Here is a 26,221-nt window from a genome sequence, read left to right on the forward strand (position 1 = left end):
CTAGCTCCTGGCTGGTAAGAATCTAGCTCTCTCTGTCTGAACATTGTGTGTCTTTTAGTCTACTGGTTCAGAAGATCTCTTTGTATGAGTGTCTTCACTTGCTAAGAGGTGACGGTTTTTGGGAAAAGACATCGCTGGAAATGGTACTACCTCTTCCAGCCCTAATGTAAACCACACTGCAAAAAGAGGCGCTATGCTAAAAACAAAATTCACTCTGAACAGCCTGGAGGGACTAGCGACTGGAAGAATTCAGAAAACATGAGCCCCCAGCACTAATCAGCCACATTTAGAACCACTTGAATATATTTTGTATTTAAAGGAATTTTATTTATGATAAGAATTTGAATGTCTTCTAGCCTCTGCCCCACCCCTTACTTAAAAGAAGAAGTGACATCATTCAGCTAGAGCAAAGAATGCCCTAAAAAGAACTAATAGGCCACTTTGTTTCTACCACTTAGGAAAGGGGAAAAAAAAAAAAAAAAAAAAAAAGCAAGACCAAACCTAACAAATGCTGTTGTTTTTTTTTTTTTTCTCCTTCACAAAAATAACAGAAGGAAAGCTGCTACTGTAATCAGCAGTGATTGCAGGCATTTCCTGTATTTTTATATCAAGCTGGTTGTTTTTTTTCCATTACATACCCAGTGAACTCCAGTTAGGTCAAGACTAGAGAAAAACAGTAGTAATTATGCCTCCAAACCCACAAATCTGCCTACTTAGCTCTGCTAATTTGTGTCGACTCCATGGTTCCCAGGAACCAGTGAAAGAAAAGTCTTCATAAGCCATTGGATCCTTCTCCAGGAGCCAAGGCCCTCAACGTCCCTGTGCCCCTTACCCCAATCCGGCTTAGTGTCTGCATCCCAAGAACAAAGTTTTGCTCCTCATGTTCCAGGTTGAGATTCAATCCTGTTGTTCAAATGAGAGAGGCTTGGGTCAAACACCAGGCTCTCCAGGGTCTGTGTTCCAGGCCTAGCTGTGGACAGGTCAATGCCTAAGCCTCCAGGTCCCATAGTTACTCTTGACCAGCAAGAGGGACCTTTGTTCTTATGTTTTATCCCTAAGAAGGTCTCCGTCCTTATACGTCACCTTCTGTGCTTACAAGACAACATTCGGAATGTCCTTATTGAAGTCGGTGACAATGCGGTGCTGACCAAACTGACTCTCTGCTTGTCTCTTTTGTTACTTCAAGGCTTTCCATGGAAATTGTCCCCCACTGTGTTTCTGCCTTTTCCCCTAATTTTTAATATCTGGCTTATGATACCACACCACACTGGAGGTGTGTGCAGAGTTGCCAGAGTGCCTAGTCTCCCTTTCGAGCCTGAAGAGCCATGGAAAGACTTCTTGATCAATATGAGATCATCATAAAAGGGTGACAAGATCTTTGGCCAAACTTGGGCAGTTTCTCTTTCCCCACCCTGACCCACGACTGCCCGCGGACCCATTCTCCTTTGTTTGTGGATTCTGAGGTCGGTTTTCTTCTTGGTGATGCCTCCTACGCTCAAGTTAAACAAATTATCTCATGGGTTTTGAATGACGAGGCCGCAGAGGAGTCTCCGGTTGACAAAACTGTCCCAAGGACATTTTCCTCTATATTGGGTTACTTGACTCTCTGACAGTTTATTCTTCAATTATCCATGCTACTTAACATTTTATCTTATTGTTCATGAATTCCATTGTTTGATGTAATAGTCAACTTCCCAGACTAGGAGAGCTGAGGTGGAACTCTGAGGTAAATAAATACCATTCCGAAAGAGCTTCACGGGACTGAGGATTAGACATGTTCTCCTAGTCCTTCTGCGATTACCTTAGATGACCCCACTCTTCAACTATGGATATACTTTCAGGTCAAAGTCGGACACCTTTAGCGTCAACCTCACAACAAATCCACTACCCCACAGAGATCAATTACCGAGAGCCCAGTTCCACGGTAAGATATCACGAGGTAAGAATAATAGCAATAAATAATCACTACGCCTTGCCTATGTCCTTTTCAAGCATACCTCATTTAATATTCCTAAAGGTCACTGGGTGCCTGGCTGGCTCAGTCAGAAGAGAGTACGATTCTTGATCTCCAGGTTGTGAGTTCAAGCCCTGCACTGGGTATAGAGATTACTGAAAAAAATAAATAACTAAATTTAAAATATATATATATAATCCTAACAGTCACATCAGGTAGGTATTATTCCTATCCCAGGTTTTAAATGGGGAACCTGAAGGTCAGAAAGGAATAGAACAGGTGGGCATGCAGTGCCAGGATCCCACCTGTCCAGGTGTGTCCAGCTCACAGGCACGTAATCTCCCAGCCGAGTTGCGGCATGTCGGATCCCTGGTCGTTACTGTGGAGAGCACTGAGGCTGCTGCTTCCGCTCCCTTGATTTCTGGACCTCCCGTAGAATTTATTTTAGAACGCATCCTTTCAAAACCCCTCAGATAAATCAGGATTTTGCCATTAAATGCTCACATTATTTTTGATGCAAAATGATTTTCAGAATTCAGGTTGGCTCCTAAAGGAGAACCCATTAGTCACGAAGGACACCATTCACAGGAAAATCAAGAGGGGAGTGTAAAAATATTTAAAGTAAAAGCAGCATCTTCCCCTGAATGAAGTATCCCAGGAGGACTCCCCAAAGGGGATGACAATACTCATTTGGATTTGGACATACTCTTTTATGTTTGCCTAAAAAAACAAACAAACAAAAAAAAACAGTCCATTTCCTTATGGCAGAATTGAGAAATACCCAGCCTCCTGATGCCTCGCGTGCTTTCTGAAAGAGCTAATCTGACCGAATTTTATAGTATGTTTGATAGTCACCTGTGGGGTTTTTTTTCCCCTCGTGTTCCTTCAAACATTAAATTGGGTTCTTAGCTATTAAAGATAAGATCCTTTGCTTCATGTTCTTTCACATATGAAATTTGACCCACAATTTTCTTTACTTCAGGCTTCCTTTTAGACAATAGCAAGAAAAACCACCAAAAAATTCTTTAGATTCTCCAAGCGAAATATCTTTGTGCCATCCATGGTTTGGTTTTCCCCTCTGCAGACCTCATGGCTGAAGCACACACTCTTTTGCTACTTTCTCCTTCCCCTGATTTCAGTCTAGGAAGTTTTTAACCCTCACATTTCTCTAGCCTTTCAAGGAGTTTTCGTTTGTTTGTTTGCTTCACTTAGAATTCTTCTCAGAAAAAACATTATTTGTGATCATTAAACTACTGTCTCTGGCCAACCACAGGGGAAAGTGGGGACAGAAAATGTCAACTGGGGTGGTGAGCACATGGCGGCTGCGGGGTTAGCACTGTTATTAGCGCAGACCAAATCCCAACAGTGTCATGGCTCACTTGGTTTTGGTTGAGTTGGGGAGTGGGGAGGAACTCATTCTCAGGTCAACCCAGACTTGTGAGCTCACGATCGTTCCAAGCTGTCCACCGTATGGGTTACCGTATGGCGTTACCCCAGAAGCTCTCCAATCTCCTTCTGCATTTTCCCTCATCTTCTTTTATTTGAAACACTGAGGTCTCAGTTACCCAGCTGCTTGTTACCCAGCATGGAGATGGTTTAAGCTAGAATCCTGGAGCTTCTCTTATGGACTGTAGTTGCAAAGGAGCTCATGCCCATGTGTGCACGCTGTTCTGTAACAAGTTCTAAAAGGCACCTCTTATTTGACATTGTCCATCTGTAGGTGTGTGCCCCTGTGTCAACAGGGATATACTCCCTGACAGTGGCTTACCTCCTACGCAGCTGTAGGCTGGGCCCCTTGGAGGGCCACAGACAAGGAGAGGTCATGACCCCCGACCAAGGCCTCAAAATTCAGTTGGGAAGACCAAAAAAATGAAGCATGTTGAGCTGGAGCAAGCATCCCTACCCACTCTCTGAAATCCCAGGCCACTGGGCAAATGCTCATTCACCCTTTGGGGAAATCTCACCCCAATCCTCCTGCCCCTGTCACGTTACAAAGCAAGATCTTTCCTCCTGTAACTTGAGGCCTTTGGTTCCCGATAGTAAGGAATTTTGTCTCACGTTGAAAAAATAAAACACAGACTCATATACAAAGATACTAGAAAAGAAATCAAATGGTGGGAGAACTCTCTGAGCTGTGCTCCTCAGGATACCCTCTGTGATGGGGTGCTAACCACGGAGAGAAAGAAAGGAGCCTGTGTTTGGTTCCAAGAAGGTTCTAATTATAGCTCGGTATCTTATTTCCATTGAGAACACTGATTTATAATTCAGACACGCACACATACACAAAGAACTTGGTAGCCTTGACGCAAGTACTGACACACACACAGATAGCTCCCAACTCTGGCTTCTTGTATGCAAGGATACATCCCTCATCAATGGCCAGATACCATATTGTGTACACACAGATGTGTCCTTCGACTCTACAGGGTGCCCACGGGAGAACACTGTGAATCCCCAGGGAAGTGAGGCTTCTGGGTTCTTCATACTTCCTAGCGCATTCTTCCAATCCCATGCTCAGGGGATTCCCTCTGGACAAGATGGACTGGGTGGACATGGTTTGCTTGGGATTTGGGTTTTATGAGGTGTCCATTTCTTTGTGCCAACAGTAACTTAGGTCTTCAGGTTCTTGCCAATAATAATCACCTCTTCTACCTCTCAGGAACACAGAAAGGATGGGGAGCAGTATCTGGGAACAGGCCCTCTCTGTGGGAGCCTACAAGGTCAGGCTGTGAGAGCCTAAAGTGATCAGCTGAACTTGGAACCTTTGTTCTGCTTTGGATACTTGATAACTTGCAAAATAATACTCCCCTGCCACATTACCCAAGTATAACCTTCCAGGGCCTGTGACTGAGGCTCACACTCCACTGTGGTCAGGAGGGACACCAGATGGAGAAACTCTCCAGAGTGTGCTCCACATGGAGGGCCACTCAGGACAGGCTGCAAGGCTTCATGAAGCTGTCCCTAGTCAATGGGATGGGATTTCCTGGGATCTTCTAGAACACACAATCTTAAGAAAAGGGATCCCTAAGTATACAGTATTAATGCCTCAAACCCTTTTTCTTCAGATCCTGCCTTTTTCTTGTATTTGAATTCACCATATTTTTAAAATTCATGTCAGTATATCACAAAATTTTCACTGAATCATTAAACGCAGTGAAGAGGCTTTCCTGAGGGAAAGAGTTTTAGATCCTTCTAAAAGCCTTGGACTCTTGGAGGGCAATATTGTTTCCAGCTATGTTGGACAGGTGATGCCCAGCTTCTAGAAGGTTGCAGCCTTAACTCAGAAAAATCATGAACAAAGCCCTCTGACCACAAAAACCTAGGTCTGACATAGAAATTCCCTCTTGGACAGGCCTAGGTCTGCCTGTTTAGTTCTATGCTACTTGACATGCCCATCACTGCTGGGCCAAGCAGAAACAGAGCTCAGCACTATAGAGTTTTTCTGTGAATGTACGTCTCCCTGTTCACCTGGCTCCAAAGGCCAGCCTGCTAGTAGTTCAGACATTAAAAATATGTCTGGGGAATGAACAGAGAGGTAGTGATTAATTCCCATTAAACCAAAACCACAGATTCAGGAAAAAAAAAATACATATATATATACTTATACATATATACACACACACGTATATATACACACACACATACACATATGAGAAAAGAAAATAAGTAAAAAAAAAAAAGAAATGAATAACCAGCAGTATCTAGAATATTCTTGAGGCAAAAAATGCAGAGATGAAGCGGAATCACCTGTCCCCACAATAGCTAGGACTGAGACGAATCTATAGCTACTCTTCCATCAAGATTCACTGCTTTATGGCAGAAGTGAGAGGGTGGTTATTGGCCTGTCGCCCTGTTGCCTGCATCAGCCAGGAATCTCTTCTTGCCCCAGGGTTACCCCTGTCCAGGGCTGAGAGGCAACCCCCTACACGAGGCATGCCAGGAAACAGCCCCATTCCCTTTCCCCACTGCCATGTCTAGCTGGAGAGACCCATCCCTATATGGTCTAGGGCATTTCTCCTGCTAATGTTTAAATCCTTCTACATACCCTCTGCCTTCCTCAGGTCCTGCCTAGAGTTTCCAGCTCAAAAAGGGAGACTGAGGCACAGGGAGCACTTGGTTTAGAGGAAGAGATAGGACAACTGATAATAATATGTTTTGAACATCTAGCGAGGTCCTGACCACACTCTATGAGAAAAGCATTAACATAAGCATTTGCCAAATAAGGAAACTAAGGCTTAGAGTGGCTTAGAAATTCCCCAAGGTCAAACATCTGTAAGTGACCAGTCTGGTGGGATTCAAATGCTGGGCTGTCCAACCTCAGAGTTCCATATTTAACTGTGGACTACAGAGCAGGTTGAGAGAACATATTCTCAACGAGTGACTTAAAAACGAAAAACAAAACAAAAAACAACAAAAACACTTAATCCGGATCTATATTCCTATGTATTTAGGGTAATTATTTTCAACTGTGGTGCAGTAACAGAACTGGGGTGTCCAAGTCAGCTGTCGTTCACAAAGTAACTGGATAGTACCAACACAGTAATTATGGTAATGGTTAATACAGTGCTCACTGCCTACCCAAATACTGGGCTAAGTGCTTTGGTCAATGGCCCTATGTAAGCCCTACAACCTTCTTGTAAAGGGAGTATTATGGCCACGTTTCATAGATTGTAGAATATACACTCTTCCCCCCGTATTTTAATAATTTTGATGATGCATCTTAAAACTAAAATTGACAATTGTTTTTTTTCAGTTAAAAGAACAGAAAAAGGGAGGGGAACAGAGAACAAACATAATGCATAATTACGAAAATGGCAGATATCAATTCAGTTATGCCAATAATCTGAATACACCAAAGAAAAATAATTTGTATATATCAATTAAAGGACAGAGATTGTTGGAGTAGATTAAAAAACAACAAATACAGAGAAATGGAGAAAGAAATACGTAGTCCTCACACTAGCTAAAAGAAAGCTGGATTACCTATGTTAATTTCAGACAATGCCGACTTTACAATGTAGAAAAGTATCAGAAATAAAGAGGCACATTACACAATGACAAAGGGGTCAATTCTTCCAAATGACCTGAAGTCCAAGCAGGTATGGACCTAACAAGAGTATCAAAGTAGAGGCAAAAACTGAGAGAACACAAACCCGCAATAGGATATACATCACATCCGCTCAGATGGATAATCCAAAAGCCAGCTGATAACAAGTGCTGGCCAGGATGTGGAGAAGTCAGAACCTCCGTGTGTTGGTGGTGGGAACGTAAGAGCACACGGTCACTTTGGAAAACAGGCAGCTCTTCCCAAAGTTAAACACAGCTGCCATTTGGCCTGGCACTTTCATTCCTAAATGAAAACCTGGGTCCCCTCAGAGACCGGTACAGCAATATTTACAGCGGCAGGTGGATCCATGAAGCCAGGGGTCCTGAAGCCAGATGGATGAATAGACAAAACGTTCTCTGTCCTACAATGAGACGCAATCCAGCCACAAAAAGGAATGAGGAACCGATGCATGCTACAACAGGGATGGACCTTGCAAACATCCAGAAAGCCAGTCACAAAAACCTGTGTTTTATACGGTTCCATTCATATGAAATATCTACAGAGAAAGAAGGTAGATAAGTGGTTGCGTGGGGCTAATGGTGAAGGGTGGGAGGCTGGGGGAATGACGGTTAGAAGGAACGAGGCTTCTCTTTGGGGTGATGGAAATGTGCGTGATGTGTGAGATACAAAACAACAGCAACAACAACATTGATGTGCATACTTGCAGTGGGTGAACTGCACACTGGGTGAATTGTAGCTCAGAAAAATTTTTGGAAAAAAATATAACCGTAACTGAAGGGAGAAATGGACAAATGGCCCCTTCCAGTAATAGATCTGGTGGGCAGAAAATCAGTTAAGGATGTAGGTGACCTGAACATCACTCCCCAACGCAAACTACAGATACCTTTTATAGCAGTGTTCTGGTCAGTGTTTAACAACGGCTCTCCAGGGGAACAAACCTTGATCTGCAGCATTTGCTGAATTCCACCACTGATTTCAAACCACCAGTGAAATGTCACTGATCAAAGAGCTGGGCAGAGGCACAGAGTCAGCTTTCCCTTTGGTTCACTGTTGCTGGCTCGTACTGGCTCTTACAGACCAGACTGCTCACCTTCCAAGAATTGTGTGAGCTGATGGTTAAACATGGGTAGTTTGAAATAGACAACATGGGCAATATTTACACCACAGCAATCAGCTACAAATTAGGTATTTCTGTCTGCTTAAAGCCAGTTCATCAACACACACCATTGAATTACACCCCCAACTCATGATTCTGCCTGCATCATCAAAAGACAGAATGCCCTTGGACAAGTCACACGACATCTGTTTCAGTTTATTTCATCTACAAGGGATGGAACTGGAGGAGCTGACCTCCAAGTCTGCTTCCACCTCTGCAATTCTATTAAATAGTAAGCCCCTCTTCCATGGTCCCCTCTTACCATACAATCTCAGTTCATGTCCCTGGGCAGTGACATTACTTCTCACAGTTCATCGGTGGCCCCTCAGGATGGTGACCCTGGCCTTCCCTCAAGCCTCGCTGCTCACCAGGCCTCCCTTTCTGGTTTGAGATATGGGCATGTGGAAATTCTTTAAACCCACAGGCCCATTTAGCATTCCCCGACCCCAAGCCTTTGCACATTCTGCTTCTGCTCCTTGGCTCCCTCTCCCACATCCTCTCATTCTGGCCAACTCCTCCTTATCCCATCGGGCCTCTATGGGAGAGGTCACTTCCCCCAGAAAGCCTTCTTTGACTTTCTCCAAGTAGCTCAGATATCTCTGCTATGTGGCTCCCTAGTACCCCAGTCTTTCCCTATCATCATTCTTATTAGTTTTTATTGTTATTTCCTGTTTTATCATCTGGCACCCCCACCCAAACCTGAGTGCCAAGAGGACAGAGAATGTTTGTCTTTTCCTTTTCATGGCATCTTGAAGTCCTACACCTGACATACCAAGCGGTCCTGACAACCACCGACTGAATAAATGAGCATCTGTTTAAGCACGGTGCTCTCTAAACAACAGAGATTTTTGGGGGGGGGGGCGTTGCTTCTCAAGAAAAGGCACAAACCCAAAGAGAAATCCCTTTGGATGAATGCTTTTACATTAGCAGATTTCAACCAAGGGAGCAAATTTCATCAGACAGATGCACCACTTCTGAGGAGGTCTTTGACCTGTGGGCATGAGCTGTTCAGTCCCAACGGGACCACAACTTTCTAAGCAAGCAGCCCCATTCTTCAGCCACTTCTTGCCCATATGGTGGGTTTTAGCCCCTCAAGGGAACTTTGCTCACTACCGGGATAAGTATTTTACTTGGCTACAGCAGAGCTTTGAAAAACTATTCATTTTGATTAAGAGGAAGGACTGTGGAGACATTAGGAAGAGGAACTCACACAGTGATCTGAACCTCAAAGAGCTGCGAATGGGACCACCTGCTAATGAAGTCTCATGTTCCAAGGGATCTCGGCACTCTGGGCCACACCTTTGAACCCTTCCAAAGGGCACCAGCTACTTTCACTGTTTGGATTCAGTTACCTCCAGGGCCTCACTGAGATCATTTGAAGACACTTTTCAGAGTTTCATTTTCAGATTCTGTTCAAGGCATTCCCAGACCAATATTTTAGGGTCACAGGGCTAGATCAACTAATCCTGCCTACCCGCAGGGAACTGAGGTCCAGAAAGGAGAATCGGCCTAGGTCACACGGCTGAGGCAGCACCTATTAGAGTTCTGGCTCCTGATTCCCAGGCCCATGTTCCTTCCATGGAAGTTTGTCATGAACCAGACACCGAAGAATAAAAAGACTCATGGAAGGGGCACAGCATACAGAAAGGGGGCCCAGGGAAATGCTGGTCTGCCCCAGCAAGAAGTCTGTTAGAAAATTCATCCTACGGCCAAATATGTTTAGAAAATTCTCCCACTTCTCCAGAGGTGTTTTCTCGACATATTTGAACAGGTCGTCCAAGAAATCAAGGGCCATGGGGAAAAGGAGAAGTTTAGTGTAACTGGGGGAAGCCTTCTCTATAGGATCTTTCAACCAAGAAGCAGTTACAATACAATTTGAGAAATGCTACTCTATTATGCAACAGATGCAGTGTTAACAGGAGGGAGAGGGGACTGACTAATGGCCTTGAAAAGGGCCAGGGGAAAGTGAGCTGAAGCTGAATCTCAAAGGACGTGAGTTAGAAAAAATAGAGAGTGAAAAAGAAGGTATGGTCTTCCAGGAAAAGGCAAAGGGAGGAGTCCTATTGTGACCATCGATGTGCAGGATTGAGACAACACGGGCACAGCATGTATGGCTATGTGCCGATGAGGACACCTGGCAGGCTCAAGAAGATATTCAAGGAGGAACCTGGCTGGGGGGAAACACTAGAGACACTGGAGAGTGGGGGTGGGGGTAGAAAGAGACTGTGCGCAAATCGCAGAGATGAAGCGAGTTAAGAGGGTCAGCTTGGGGATGGCTTTGGGTAAGAGGTAGAAGCAGTCTAGACATTATCCTGATAACAGAGAGTGATTGCAGACTTCTGGGCCAGAGAGTGCGTCAACTCCTTGTTTCATGATAATTAATCTGCAGGAATGGTCAGCCTGTTACCACATGACCAGAGAAAGAAGCAAAGGCAATTAAGTGTGACCCGAGTGGCCTCCACGTGAAGCACCCTGCCCTCCACTGCCCAACGTGGACTCAGACATGGCCCGCAGAGACCACAGGACCAGCTCAGATGTCTGGGTACACTTGCTTACCATGGGGCAAAGCCCCCCACGGTTTGCTAAAACAATTCCCATTTTTAGTGGGTCAATCATTAGCCAAAAACACTGAAGAAACCAATTCCTCTGACCACACCTCAGAAAGATTCAGGCTCAACTGTTGACTACATTGTGTTAATGCATGTTCCAAGATTTCTACCTTCTAGAGCACGTTTTACAGCCATAAAACAATAGTCATAAAATAATAATATAAACTAATCATAATCATAGTCATAAAATAACAGGTATTGATTCCCTCTTCCTAAGGCTGGTCCCACGGCCTCAGACTCGTCTTTGGAACCTCTCACATGACAAGACATTTTCAGCGGTTTGCTAGCTGGCAGGATGTATTTGCAGTGAAATTTGCAAGATGGACAAAGTGAATCTTACCAATGGTTCACTTAGGCACTTGTGAAACAGAATACTATGACGATAATGACAGCAGCTAACACTTAGGGAGGACTTAACTTTGTACCAGACATAGACCTAATTACTTTATGGGTGTCAATGTGTATTTGCTTCTCTCAATATCCTTCTGAGGAAGGGAACACCACTTCACAGATGAAGAAACTGAGGCTTAGAGAAATAAGTTCCTTGACCAAGATCATATATCTAATGAGCAGTGAAGACAGAGCTTGAAGCCAGAAGTCCTTTACCACCGTACTGGGTTCTTAGTTCTAGGACAGGCATCTTGAGAAATACAAAAATAGATGAATAGATGACAAGGTCCTCCATCAGATTTTTCTTTCTTTTCTTCTTCTTCTTCTTTTTTTTTTTTTTTTTGACACATACTATTAGCTCAAACTTTGTTTGAAACCCTCAAACAAATTTAATCAGGAATTTCCCTCTGGTTCCAAACTTGGTGTTTTCTCTGAGACTCTGATGTCAATGAGAGTCAGAATTTGACTTCTGATCAGGTCAGCAGTAATATGACTTCCTTAGATGAATGTAAATTTGGCTTTTCAGCCCAAGCAAGCTCAATTTCTGCCTCTCCTCGTCCCTCCCCTTTATCATGTCCCAGTGACTTCACCCTGTGCTGTTACTGGCAGGTTACACAGCAAAAAAACAGTTTGGGGTAGAGATGATCTCATGTTTAAGTAAACTTGGCTCCACAGAAAAGTAACTACTCTTGAAAGAACTCTTGATGACATTTAGCTTTCCTTTATCAGGAGGACAGCCCTTCAATGAAGCGACACGGTGCAGGGACAGGATGATTCTCAGTACCGAAATGCACATTTCCAAAGGCAACACGTTTGCTGAAGCAAGTCCCGTAAGGGATCGGGTGGTGGGGATGTCGTGGGGAGCTCATGGAGATGGATAGATGCAAATGGAGCCCAACAAGAAGTCTCAGGCACCAGAGTCAGACTTGCAGCTTCCCAGGGCAACCGCATCTGTTCAGCCCATTGGTCATTGTCATGTGCATTTATCAGTACTTGCCTGCCCTGTCCCAGGGTCCTCGAGCGCTCAGAGTCTTGGAATACTGCCAAGAAGAGGCTCCCCTCTCTGGAATGGTGATCCAGCCCTGACCTGGTGGGGCCCTTTAATGTGCTTGGGGGATATAACATCACATACCCACCAACCTGTGCCCCTCAAGCAAGTGCCGTATGGCACCATCATTGCTGCTGTGTGCCTGGATCTCTGCAGGCCTTGCTGGGCCTCAAACAGCTTCCAGAGGCCTTTCTGTGTCCATAAACTGATTTAAATCTTTCAGTGTATGCCAAGACTGCAGCCTTGGCCATCTTGTTTTATTTATTATTATTAGCTCCGTTTTATAGATGAGAACACTGGGGCTCAGGGAGATCAGGACATTCCCCAAGGCGACACAGTTAGTAAGCGGCAATGCTGGGACTTAAACCTGAGACTTCCATATTAGTTTGCTATGGCTGCCATAACAAAGTACCACAGACTGAATGACTTAGCGGAAATTTATTTCTCCCAGGCTGGAAGTCCCGGTTTAAGGTACTGGCAGGACAGGTTTCTTCTGGGGCCTCTCTCTGCCGCTGGGAAGTGGGTCTTCTCCTGGTGTCTTTACATGGCCCCCTCTATGCATTTGTGTGTCCTAATCAACTCTTCTTAAAGGGGCCAGTCCTATCAGATTAAGTCTACCTACATGATCTCATTTTACTTTTCACCTCTTTAAAGGCCTTATCTCCAAACACAGCCACAATCTAAGGTATTGGGGATTAGGGTTTTAACATACGAATCTGGAGGGGACACAATTCACTACATCCTCTGACTCAACAACCTTAGCTTCCCTTCATCTAACCAATACGAACAGAGCCTTCTAAGAGCCAAGGGCTGTACTTAGTACTTCTGTAAATGCTTTCTCATGTGATTCTCAAAACAGTCCTGGGTAATCCCATGGGGGAATGAGGAAACTACCTTTCAGGCAGTTTAAGTATTCTGCCCAGGAAGACATAATAAAGATGAGGTAGAGCCAGGACTTGGCCACAATTCTTGGAGTCCAAGCTCAGCACTGTCTCCAACATACAGCTTTGCTTCCCATGTGAAATTGCAGCTCGCAGCAATGGGACAGGGAGACCTGACAGTGGCAACAGCAAAGTGGGATCTGGTAGAATCTCCTTCTTCAGAGAGATCATAAATCTCATGGACAATGGCAGAATCTCTTACTGTGATGATTAAGTGAGTTAATAGGTGTAAAGTGTGTAGAATAGCGTTGGGTTTATAACAAAGGCTAAATAAGGGCCTTGTTACCCTTGGTTATTGTTGCCACTGCTGCTGTGCTGTACTGTGGTTGTTGTTTTTGTTATTATTATTATTGACTTCTGGACAAAAAGAGTAGCTTGAAGAGCCACAACTACTTTTCTCTCCTTCCCAAAATTACACAAAAAGATCTAAATACACAAAGATGGGGAGAAGGAGAGAGGAAACAATAGCAACACAACTTTGGAAGCTGGAAAGCCAAAGGATGAGTGATTAATAACTTAAGAGAGCGGAGAAAGTTCAGTTCGTTGAGCACCTAACTCTGGATTTCGGCTCAGGTCATGATCTCAGGGTCATGAAATCAAGACCCACATCAGGCTCCACACTCAGTGGGGAGTTGGCTTGAAATTCTTTCCCTCTCCCTCTGCTCCTCCTCCTGCTCCTGCATACACACTCTCTAAGAAAATGAATAAACAAAATCTAAAAATAAAAACAGACTTGAGAAAGCACTGAATCAAGGACCCCCAATGGGGAAAGTCAAGAACGGTTACATTTATGCTACAGAATCTCCCAACTTCTGTCCCAACCAAACCACAGGAATTTGCAGTAACAGTTACTTCTGGAGATGACGGTGGGGAGAGAGAAAAATGGTTGGATGAAAAGCAATTATAAACTCAGATTCTCTTCTTTACTCTGCACAGTCCCTTCTCGGTCCCCACAGGTTTATTCTCTGGTGAAGAAAAACAGTGGGTCTCTGGACACAGGGTGGGGTGGGGGCAGAGGGCAGGCACTAGAGTACAAAGCTGGAAATGGAGGAGTTCTCTGGACAATGTCTCCTGGGAGTGGGGCCCTCCAGGCCTGCCTCCTCATGTAGCTACTACAGTACTGGCTGCTAAGTCCTTTCCCTTTGGGCAGGATGATGGAAGAGTCTTCCCAGGATAAGCTGAACACTCTAAGAGGAAAGTTCTAAAAGTATTGACAGTCAGGAATTTCCCAACTATGTGGCTAGCCATATTAGCCTACAATGAAGGCCAAGTTGACCAATCCGATACTCAAATGACAGCTCCAGAAAGACAGAACAGAAAGAATCCTTAAAGAAAGAAATATTTTCTAGAACTGAAGGACAGATTTTTCTAAATTGAAAAAGTCTATCTGGAGCCCAGTGAAATGTATGAAAAATGGCCTATAGCACATCATTAGTAAGTAATGAACAAGCTTCCAGGAAAAAAGAGAGAGATCTGTACAATGGGATCCAGAATTGAAATAGCTTCAGACTTCTTAACAGCAACACTGGAAGTTAGAAGGCAATGGAACAATTTTGAGTAAGAATGGATTTCAATCTGGAATTCTACACCCAGCCAAAGTCTTTATCAAATTTGAGAGAGACATAAAGATGGCTTTGCATATAAAAGGAAAGGCTAAAAAATGTACTGCCCATCCTTCTCAAAGAACTGCTGGGGCTGCTTCACTACATCAAGGGAATATATTGAGACAGAGATGTGGGATACAAAACACAGGAGCTTTCAGAGAAGAAAGAGGTCAAAGGAAGCGTGAGGACAGCAGTATGGGGACAGTCAGGCAGCAGCCATGGGGGAACTGTTTAGAGTAGAGTGGGCTGGAGGGCTCCAGGAGAGAGCTTTCCACGAACATGAAGTTGACAGAGTATCCACTGCACTGAAACATCCTGCAGGGAGACGTGGACAATTTGTAGAGTTTGTGCTGAACTAATAACTACATAGAAAGCAAAGAGATCATTATCATCTCCAGGGAAAACAAAGAAAAGGTATAGAAAAAGTAATTATAGCTTACCACATGGCTTTGTTCCAAATAGTATTTCTTTTTTTTTTTTTTAAACGATTCTATTTATTTACATGTGTGTGTGAGAGAGAGAGCACACATGAACCATTGGGGAGGAGGAGGGCAGTGGGAGAGAGAGAAGCAGACTCCCTGAGGAGCAAAGAGCCTGACACAGGGCTTGATCCCACAACCCTGAGATCACGACCTGTGCTGAAGGCAGAGGCTTAACTGGCTGAGCCACCCAGGTGCCCCCAAACAGTACTTCACAGTCATAATAATGCATACAATGTATATTCACTTAACCACAATTACAGAAAACTCTACTGAGAGGAAGGGAAGATGGGATGTTGGGGAGGGAGTATGGATGTCATAGGGCAGTGGGAGTAGGAGTAGAGAAGTAAACTCTCACTTCCACAGTGGACAGTCACTACATAATGCCTAAAATAGAGTTTTACAAAAGTAACAATAACAGCATGTTAGTCAAAAATACAGAGATCTGTTCCAAAAGCCTCAGCTGAAAAAACTGAAAATGGTTGTCTCTGTGGAAGAGGAAACTGGGTGGAAGTGAGAAGGAGGGCAGAAAACAGCTTTTTATTGTTTAAGTTCCTTGTAGAATGGTTTGACTCTTTAACTTTATGTATATCTTTGATTAAAATAACATCTACACTTTATAGTACCTCGCTGGGTAAACCTGGGTGAGTTCCTGTCCAGTTTTGGTTTCAAGTTCCACATCTAGAAAATGGAATTGGTTTAGATCACTCTGAGACCTCCTTGATCTAACGATGGAGACTCCCGACACCCTCCTATTACACACTCAGCCCTTACATCTTCAGAAATGTTATATCACAATATCATTTTCTAGAATGGCTGGAGGGCTGCTGACAGTGGAAGGTAAGGTTCTGTCGGGGGAGAAGATCCCAGAACGTCCTGAGTGATCTTCCTGAAGGCAAGTCATAGAAGAATGGGAAGGAAGAAATCATCCTATTTCCTCCTCCTCTTCCTCTGCTTTTATTAGCTTTAGATAAATTGAGAAGGTAGGGAAAGAAGCCAGGAATCTAAATATTAGACCTTCCCCTTGTTAGTACAGGCTTTAAGTAGAGCTCTTCCCCACGTCAGGAAATGCTGAATTGTGTCAGTGGCAGGAGGGCAATCCCAGGGATCGAGGCAGGCTGTCGTTCCACAAGCTAAGCACACACGTTCCCTCTTTGACTAGCAGGAAGATAAGGCTACAGTTTGTATCACAACTCCATGCACATTGTCCAGGGAGGTCGGGCTTGCAGAGCATGGCTACAGACCTCAGCAACCCCTTCTTGGCTTTGTCTTCCCGTCCCGTGAGGACAGGCATTGAAGATCCAGCTCCATTAGATCCTTGGAGGTATTGCCTGAATCTGTGTTTCAGGCTCTTCATTCCTACTGACTTTTTAGAAACATGATTATCAACAAGGCAAGCCTTTCCTAAGCACCTCTTGAGTACGGAGTGATTTAGTGTGGACCAGAGGAGAGACCCCTCTCTCCTTGGGGCTCTCTACTACCCCCAGTTTGGGCAACCAGGCACACAACAGGTCCCCAGGGCAGGATGGCTGTTGGGCAGTGGCAGTGACAGCTCACTGAAGATGGAAAGTTCTGAAAAATTAAGGGAGAAGTCATAACTTCCCCTGTGCTAGATAAAGACCAAATTTTAATGCACCACGTGAGATGTTACTCATGAATGAGCCTTCCCAGAAGGAAAATGCCTTGTCATTCCCCACTGGCTTTCTGATCCTCCACCTCGGCCTCCTGTCTGACTTGGAGCCATCACGCTCCGTCCCGGATGCAGGAGACACGTAGGCATTTTCTGAGCTCCAGGTCAATGCAAGCCAGTCACAAAGAGGTTCAGGAACCTGCTCAAGAAGAGTTCTCAAAGGATTCTCCAGAAAACATTCCACTGTTCTACTGTGGGTGGTTCTAAGGTTGGTGAAGGGAAAACTGACTTTTTACTTTTCTCTGCTGCTCACATTTTTATTTTTCTTAGGACTACCACTTTTATCATTAAAAAAAAGGAGGGGGATTAAATTTTCTAAGAAGGAAGAAAGGAATTCATTCTTCTGACGTGATTCTAGGAATCCGTTTTGGAGTTTGGGCTAGATAAAAGATCTCCAATGTTCTTTCAATCCGTCTTAATAGAAATCAAGATACAACAAGATAGTTAATCTTTACGAAGGGCATACTGTGTGGCACACACTATTAAAATTATTTGGAACTATTAAATCACAAAATCTCCATAACTCATGAGATAGGTACGTATAACTATCATTCCCATTTTACAGGTGAGGACACTGAGGCATGGAGTGTTAAGATGCTTGGCCAATGTGGCCAAGGGCACGTTCTTCACTACCCTCCGTCACAGGGGTCCTGACTTCTGAACTCTGAAAGAATACAGAGATACATTCCTGACTGCCAAACCTTTGCTTATCTTCCTCAGGGCCCCCGGCTGTCCTCTCTGTCTGAGGCGGATCACACCATCTCTCTCATGTTGCACAGACAGAGGGGCGCTCTCAGAGAGTCAGCTGCTCCGACTGAGCAGCTCAGATGAAAATGGGCAGGCAGCGACCCTGATGGAGATAAAGAGAGAGTTCTCTGAACCCACTCTTAAGGAAGGCCTACCCCTCAATACCTCTACACCTCATTGTGTGTGGGGGCGGGGTGGGATGGTAAAGGAGGGAAAAGTTTTTTTTTGTTTGTTTGTTTGTTTGTTTTTTAATTTAAGGCATGGCTGGACACAGTGCCAGCTTCTGCCATAGCACAGAGAGGATTCCAGGAACACGGGGTAGGAGACAGAGAGACGGTACCCTGCGACAGTACACCCGCTTGGTGCTGGAACCTGACTCAGATGAGGACCAGAAGAAAGAGGGCCATGCCTGTCAGTGTGGGCTCTCCTTAAAGTTTGAGCAACCAGCCACAGAAATGACGCTTTCCTCCATTCTTGAACACTGGCCAATTAGCTGTTAATTAGTGTGTGTATAAATTCCAGCAGGAAGGCCGAAAATTCCATCTCCACTCCAGCAATCAGCTTCCTCCTTCAAAACCTGGCCTTGCCAGTCTCCCAAATAAACCCCTGCATTGCACAAAACATGCTGGGGCTTCAGAACAGCCGGGGGCAAAGAGGTGGAGACACACTCACAGCTCCCCGCCACCAACCAGCTGCAGACATATTGCCTTCTACCCTCTTCTGTGGCAGCCTAACATAGAGCAACATGGGAAACAGAGATCCCAGCATCCTCATTAACCCATCAAATGAGAGCTATGAAGGATCTGGGGGCCTTTTAGGGTCAAGGGGTTAGGAATGTTTCCAATACAGACTTTTAAGAAGTACACACCAATGGGAGGGAGCAACCACTTGCTCGGGATTTCTAGGGACGGGGTACAAAGGCTCCGAGAAATGAAAAAGAATGGCATCGGGGACAGAATGGCATGGTTCCACTGGGCTGGAAGGCTCTGGAGCATCAGAGACTAGAAGAACAAGTATTTAGTGAACACCTACTATAAGCAGGCTGTTGTTCTAGGCCCCCTAGGTAAGCACTCTGATGTGGAGTTCTCAATCACAGAACAGGGATCTTAAGTAAAAACATAAGTTTTGCAAAGAGAACCTGCTAATGGCTGTTCCAGAGGGAAGGCATGATCCCCAGGACAAGCTGGGTGGTCAGGGAGAGCCTCACATGAGCAGGCAGGGCTTGACACAGTCCCCAAAGGCAGAATAGAATTTTTCTTCATCTCTGGCCCCAAAGTCCCCTGAGGAACACTTTTAAAAAATATATAGATTCCTGTATCCCACTCCAGACCTATCGAATCAAAAACTCTAGAATGTTACCCTGGGTAACATTTTTTTTTTTTTTTTTTACAAAAAAAGATATAATTATGGTAACCTTCAAACACACACAACAGTAGATAGGACAGTGACCCCCCTTCACCACATGTGCACATCACGCAGCCTCAGCAATCAGAAACTCAGGGCTGTTTTTTTTCTCACCAATATCCTTATCGATTTCCCCTCCTCCAGTATTATGGAATCTCCATACCCTTTAAACCAGGGACTCTGAGGCAGTCAGAACAGGGGCGTGAACTGGAAACGACTCATTGATCAAGACCCAGATTGGGAGCAAGGGATTTCTAGGGATAGGGGTACAAAGGCTCTGAGAAATGAAAAAGAATGGCATCAGGGACGGAATGGCAAATAATCTGGAGCACCTAGAGGGTGGGATACATGGCTGGCGGGGACAGTGATAAGGGTCACACAATCACTGGGGGCCACCAGGGCCCCACTGTCACAGACTGTGTCTTTGTGAGAGACACAATAAGCCACCTCCTCTGGGTAGGAAAAGCACCCCTTTCCCTGGCTGAAGTCAGCCACAGCAGCAGAGCTGGCTGAGACGCCATCCGCTGCTCACGGTCTGCTGCCCTCTGCTCCTGCGCTGTGTGCAGACCACACAGCTGTGCATGGCAGGTCCGGGGCACAAAGGAGTCGGAAGGAGGCTAAAAAGGGACGTGTGTGACCATTGTGTGATTTGAAAGAACGCCGGGCTGTTGTGCAGGGGGAAGGATGGAGAAGAGGGCAGGGAACTGAGAGGCAGTAAGAGACTCGAGTCTGTGAACGACTGTAAGCTCATCTGGGAAGGAGGCAGCAGGCCCCTGAGAGTCCTTCCTGAGAGAGAGTTTGGGGGGAGAGAGCTTGTTTGGGTTCTGGGGATAACTGGGGGCTGGATGTAGTAACGCAGGGTCACTGGCACATAGGAGCATGCATGTGTTGGAATTGCTCAGGCAGTGTATTTAGGGTAGGGGGAAGGAGGGATGAAGGCCCTGGGGAAAAGCAGCATTGAGAGAATAGAGGTTGGAGGGGAGCAGCAGCCAGGCCAGGGGACACAGAGACTGAGGAGTAATGTACAGGGTGGTGGGAAGGAGTGTTGAGAGGAGGAGGGGAGGGGAAGTGTGGCTCCTAGAAGCCAAGAGAACTTGGTGTCGACAGGTGTGATGAGAGGGAAGCAGAAAGGGGACAGGCAGACCTGTAAGGGAGAGGTGAGTTTTGGAGTCTCTGGGATGACACCTCAGAGTTTGGACTTGGACTTGGAAAGACAGGGTGACAGGTGTCATGGTGTACAGCGTGAGCTTGCTGATCAGTCACTTAGTCTTCCTCGGTCTGCCACTGATGGAGGTGGCCTTGGACAAGCTACTTCAGGGAAGCTCAGACTCCCTGCCAGGAAACTGGATGACTGCACCCACTGTAATAGGGACGGAAAGACGATGATGTTGCAAAGGATGGAGGTCCTTCTTCCTGTCATGGGCACCGGATGGTGCACGGCCTTGCAGTGAGCTCTTCCCACACACAACTCCTGTATCTTGAATGGGCTTATGAGCTGCTTTGGGGCAGAGATTAGGGATTTAAGCTAACTGGAATCAAGAGTCACTTGTTGAATATGTACCATGTGGAAAACAAGAAGAGCGCGTAAAATAAGATGACTGAGGGGTTTAACCAAAAATGTGGTCCTTAAGGGAGTCTGCAACTCCGTGAAGGACCCACAGCAATGCCTAACGCTAACACAATGAGGACAGTGGTAAGCGTAGCAACGGCAGTCTCAAATCCCATTCATTCCCAAATTTCTTCGCATGGAAGCGTGGGTGGTGGAGAAACTTGCTCTGGCTGGCGGGACCAAGCTTTGTGCAGGCAGGCAGTAATGCATGAGGCCTCTGGGCCATCCAGAGGACGGCTAGGAGGGCATAAGCACAGGCAAGGTGGGAACTGGCAGGTGGGTCTGAGAAAAGCTGAGAATGAGAACCTTGGCAGATTCAAAACAAGGTGCTGTGGGGAGTAGGGAGAGAAGGGTGCACCTGGATGTAGCAGACACAACCTAAGCGGAGCCCCAGTGAGTCGCATTCCTGTGTAATCCCATAATCCCTCCCTGAGGAGGCGGGAAGCTGGGACTTCCTCTAACCAGAACAACGTGGAAAAGGCGATATCTATGGAGATAACTTGACATTACAGGCAAAGGAATTGTGAGGATATAATGAAGGTCCCTAATCATTTGAGCTAAACAAAAGGGAAAGAAACCATCTCAGGTTGGCGTAATTGAATCAGCTGATCCTGTTGAAAAGGGATCCAAGCCTTCCCTGGAGTCAGAGACTCCAAGCCCGAAAGGCTGTTCACTCTGGCTGGCCTTAAAGAAGTGAGCCACGTGCTGCAAAGAGCTGAGTGCTTCCTACTGGCACGTGAGTGTGGAAGAGGACCCCAAACTTCACACAAGCATGCAGCCTGACTGACACTGTGATCACAGCAGCGAGACCCCAAGCCGAGGGCCAGTGCCCACAGTGCCTGAACTCGGGGACCACAGAAACGGGGGCTAATAAATGGGTGCTGCCTGAAGCCTGTAAATCTGTGGTCTTTTGTTACGCAGCAACAGGAAGCCAACAGAGGGATGCAGGATGTGGGTAGCCATGCCAGGCTGGCTGAAAGGTCTGGATTTTATTATGCAGGCCACAGGGAGGCACTGATTACTTCTGAGCAGAGAAGACACACATTGGAGGAAACTAAGAGTCATCAGTAAAAAGGAAGCCTCGGGTGAGCGTTGGTCAGAGCCCCTCAACGAGCCTTTAGTCAGAGCACTGCTCCCAGGAGAGGGTCAGGAAGGTTCTAGTGACTAAGTTCTGGGTTGAAACCAGCCAGCTATTCTACCCAATTGAAAAAAGGTTGGGGGCGGGGGAAGGGAGCAAAAACCAAGTCAAGAAATTGACAGTCATTGAGAAAACCTTAAGGAACTTTAGCGTCCTTGTTGCTAACTATAAATATTTACTCCTCCCAGAATTCCTGACCTCATAGAAGAGCCTGCGTAAATAGCCCCACTCCCTTACTGGAAAATAAGCGTGTGAGTGTGTGTGTGTGTGTGTGTGTGTGTGTATGTGCTGTGTTTTCTTGGAAGGGGGACAGGGCGGCAGTGAGGGACTGGTTGATGTGCAGGAACTTCCTGTTGGATATTGTCTAGCTCCCTTCCCCCTACCCCCAGCTCCTCCTCCTCGAATCAGAAACCCAGATACCCCTGAGCAACTCCTCTGATTCTATCTGCTGGAGACAACTAAGCCAAACAAACTCAGGAAGTGGCAAGAGGTTGGGAAGGGGAGGAAGTTCATGGCACAGAAGGAAAAAGTAAAGAGAATGCCCTCAGGTTGAAGGAAGAGGGTGGGGAGAGAGAGAAATGAAGGTTATTCCAAGGTCACTCGGCACCAAGCCTTTAAAATGTTGTGCTTGGGCTTTCGATCCAAACTGGCACAAACAGTGGGTCAGATCTCCTGAGGCTATTCAAATATTAACATTCACAGTGATAAACAGCCCCCCAAAAGTCCTCTGCAAGCAAATTAGAACAAACAACTAATCTAAAGCGGGTTGCTAAGAGACCGGTTGGGCAGGGGCCAAAGTCAGTTCCAGTGTCTGGAGAATTCTTATTTTTTTCGCTGTCTGGGGAGGCAGGAGAAGGGAAGAGCTACCTGTAGATGACTCCATGTTGGTGGAGGAACATGAGAGCTGACGTGACCTCTGCAGCATAGAACCGGGAACGAGGCTCATCGAATTTTCGGGAGCGCTGAATCTGGAACATGAGGTCGCCACCATTTACATACTCCATGACGAAGAAGAGGCGGTCCTGAGAGGAGAGCAGAAAATGCCAGTTAGGTAATTCCACTGCTGCTGCCCACACAGGCCAGAGAGCGTCTCCTGAGCCCAAACTCAAGGGGGAAGAAGGTGCAGCGATGGCTGAATCCTGATAGCACGCAAGCCAGACAGAAGTCAGAAGACAGATAATCCAGAAAGCACACGGATTAGGGTAGGAGGCGTGATTTTAAATCTCTTTCTCTGTTTTACTTTCAAGAACATCAGCTTAGTTTAGCGGAGGAAGCCCTGAACGGACAGAAAGGAGACCTGGGTCTTTGATTTCTGTGACAACCCTGAAGTGTGTCCTTGGACAAGTCTCTGTCCCTCTGGAGGCTCCAGTTACCTTTATATGTGTGGTAGGTTGGATAATGGCTCTCCACAGGACATCCGTGTCTTAATCCCTTCACGTGCGAGTGTTAACCTGAGACAGCAAAAAAGGACTTTGCAGGTGTGATTACAACAGGGATCCTGAGAAGAGAAGTTATTCTGGATCACCAGGTGGGTCCTCAGTGCAATCACAGGTGTCCTTATAAGAGAAAGGCAGGGGGGAGATTTGAGAAGCAGGAAGAAGACAACGTGGCCACAGAGGCAGCGACTGTTTTGTGGCCACAAGCCAATGAACATGGTGGCTACTGGAAGCTGGAAGAGGCAAGGAGGGACTGTCCCCTGAGGGCCTGCAGAGAGAGCAGGCCCTTGATTTCAGCCCAGTGACACTGGTTCCAGACTTCTGGTCTCTCGAACCATGAGAGAATAGATTCAGATTGTTTGAAGCCCCCAGTTGGCGTTAATGTGTGAAGACAGCCCTGGGAAACAACTTCACGATCCCACGGGCTTTTGAGGCTGCGAGTGCCCCTTCTGCAGGCCACTCTTCACTCTGGAGGATGTTCCTACTGGGATTCCCATCTTGCCACATTTCCTATGGCTTCTTTCCTCAAGGCGGCCTCCAAATGACCCAACCACACTCCTACGTCATCGAGGAGGGGCCTTCTGTATCTGCACTCCATGCCAGTGTGTGAAGCAGACGGATGGAAGTTCCCTTTTGCGGTTTCTTGACTACGGTTTCCTAAGCCTGTAAGGTGTGGGGCGCTGTGCTAGACGGGAGGGAAAGAACGTCAAGCCAGCACTGTCCCTGCGAAACTTAGGAGCCAGGACTGGAGATGGGGAAATGGGCAGAATGAAGAAAACAAAACAGGAGCAGAGTGTCTCAAAGATGAAAGGTCAAGAGAAAGTGGGGGGGGGGCTCTCTAAACTGGGGTCCACGGAGGATTCTGGACAGAGCTGGGGTCTGAGACAACAAGGAGGCGGGGGAGCAGGGGCAGGAACAAATCCCAGGATTTGGGGACAGGGTGAGAATGCCAAGGGCGGGGGTTGAGGGGGCCAGCAGGGGAGGAAGGTTCATGGAGCAAAGGGAAAACAGTGATGCTGGGGAGGCCAGAGAGCGAGCACATTCTCAACACACAGACGGAGTCCAGTGAAGCGGGCCGGAGGAGGTGATCATGAGCCTGCTTCAGTCATGAAGCAGCTGTGACAGCATATTTAATTCATTGTTGACATCGCTTTGGAAGTAAGTCCACTGTTAAGAATTGTTATGAATTCAGACTACCTTCTGCCCCAGGCGTCTCCAGATTCATTCAGGCTATACCAGTACTCACAAAGGGCCTACCGTCTAGGCTTTCTTCCATTTGTCTTCCTTCCCTTTCAAGGCCTGCCCCATTTTCTCCCCAGAGTATGATTCTGGACCTAAAAGTACACAGGCTGCCTTGCCCACCATTCCCTCCCTCACCCATTCCCCACGCAAATCCTCATCACAACACCCGAATGCTCAGGCCGACCCCAGCCCCACGAGACCAGAATTCCTGAGGGTGGGCCTCAGGCCTCGGGGGTGTGCAAAGCTCCCCGTGGGCCTGCTGTGTGCAGCCCGGGTTCAGCACCACTCTTCCATCTCGTTCTGCTGAGGTATTTGGTGTTTGAGAGATACATGGACTCTAAGTCACTCAGATTTTCCTTCTTCTGTTTGCAAGGATCCCCTCAGCACACAGGTTCTCAAGCTTGTGCCCTGGAATCACACGAAGACTGGTGAGCACATGGATCCTGTGCCTCACCGGTGAGTTTTCGATTCGGAAAACCTAGGGTGGTGAGTCTGAGAAGCAGCCTCTCCCACACGATCCCAGGTGACGTCAGACCCCTCGCTGAGAACGGGGGGGGGGGGGTCCCAGGGCGCTAGGGGCAAGACTTCCCCAGGGCAGGTGCGGCTGCCTCCTGCATAAAGCACTGCCCTGAGCTCCTGAACCACAGCACCAAGAACAAGCACTGGGACGCCCTCCCGTGGGCAGCCACCCGTTGCTTGCGGTTCGAAGCAACGATGCTGCATTTCCTTCGCAGCTTGTGGAAGAATCCAAAGCTTTTGGAAGGAGGAAACCTGTCTTCTCCACACCCCTCTCTGCTCGCTGGCTGCTTTTGATTCCACTGACCCTAGACACACAGCATTTAAGAAGAACAGGGTCTGTGGAGTGACAAGAGCTCCCACCGAAATCTGTCACTTGCCGGCTATGTGAGCTCAGGCACATGACCTGCTCCCTGTGTTCGGTTTGATAGAGGACCTGCCTTACAGATGTCTTACTGGCATGAGCTCAAATGTTAAAGTGCCTGGCTCACAACGGGTGCTCCCTGAAGGTGGTCTCATCCTGTCATCACCGATGGCAGGAGAACTACCATCACCAAGTCTTCACTTCCTGTCCTTTTAGCACTATTTTCCCATGAGCCCTTCCTCTTCCAAATATCACTTGGCTCCCTTGGCTTTTGGGCTGGTTTCCTACCCATGCCTTGGGCAGGTGGTCTCGCGTCTGCTGGTGCAGGGTTCTCTCCCCATCCATCAGGCACCAGAGTCCCTGGGGCCGGCCTCTGGGACCCTCCTCCTTCCCCATCATATCCTCACTGAGCGGTCTCCTCCACCTCACAGAGCCTAACGCACCTCGCTGGGCACATGTGACCCACGAACGTTAACCTCCACACCAGACTTCCCCTCCAAGCCGCACACTCCTTTATCCAACCGCGTTTCGGACATTTCCCTCTAGATGGTGCAAAAGCACTCAACCCAACAGGTTTGAAACGGACACGGTAATTCTTCCCCCCCACGCCTGCAGCAAACGGGTCCTTGTCCAGGGTGCCTGCGTACGAGTCAGAGACCGGACAGTGACTGCGAGCACCTTTCTCTCCCTCATCCCTCACCTGCGCCGCCAAGCCCTGCTGCTTCTCCCTTCCATGCTTTTGTACCATTTTGCACCTACTGCGTTTGTCTACCTCTTTCTGTCTCTGCCCACACAGCTCATAGCCACCATTCTGGTCCAAGCGGTT

At 46.7% G+C, this 26,221-nt stretch overlaps 1 protein-coding gene across 8 annotated transcripts in view; it reads right to left on the reverse strand.

Annotated features, from left to right (window-relative positions):
• Positions 1–26,221, reverse strand: part of PRKCE (protein kinase C epsilon) — a 515,280-nt gene that overhangs the window by 59,374 nt on the left and 429,685 nt on the right. For all 8 annotated transcript variants that reach the window (XM_032353625.1, XM_032353627.1, XM_032353629.1 and 5 more), the window contains one exon: positions 22,705–22,859. In XM_032353625.1, coding sequence (XP_032209516.1) covers positions 22,705–22,859 — 155 coding nt within the window. The remainder of the gene's footprint in view (positions 1–22,704; positions 22,860–26,221) is intronic.

This window comes from Mustela erminea, chromosome 7 (assembly GCF_009829155.1).
Source record: "Mustela erminea isolate mMusErm1 chromosome 7, mMusErm1.Pri, whole genome shotgun sequence".
In the NCBI taxonomy this organism is placed as follows: domain Eukaryota; kingdom Metazoa; phylum Chordata; class Mammalia; order Carnivora; family Mustelidae; genus Mustela; species Mustela erminea.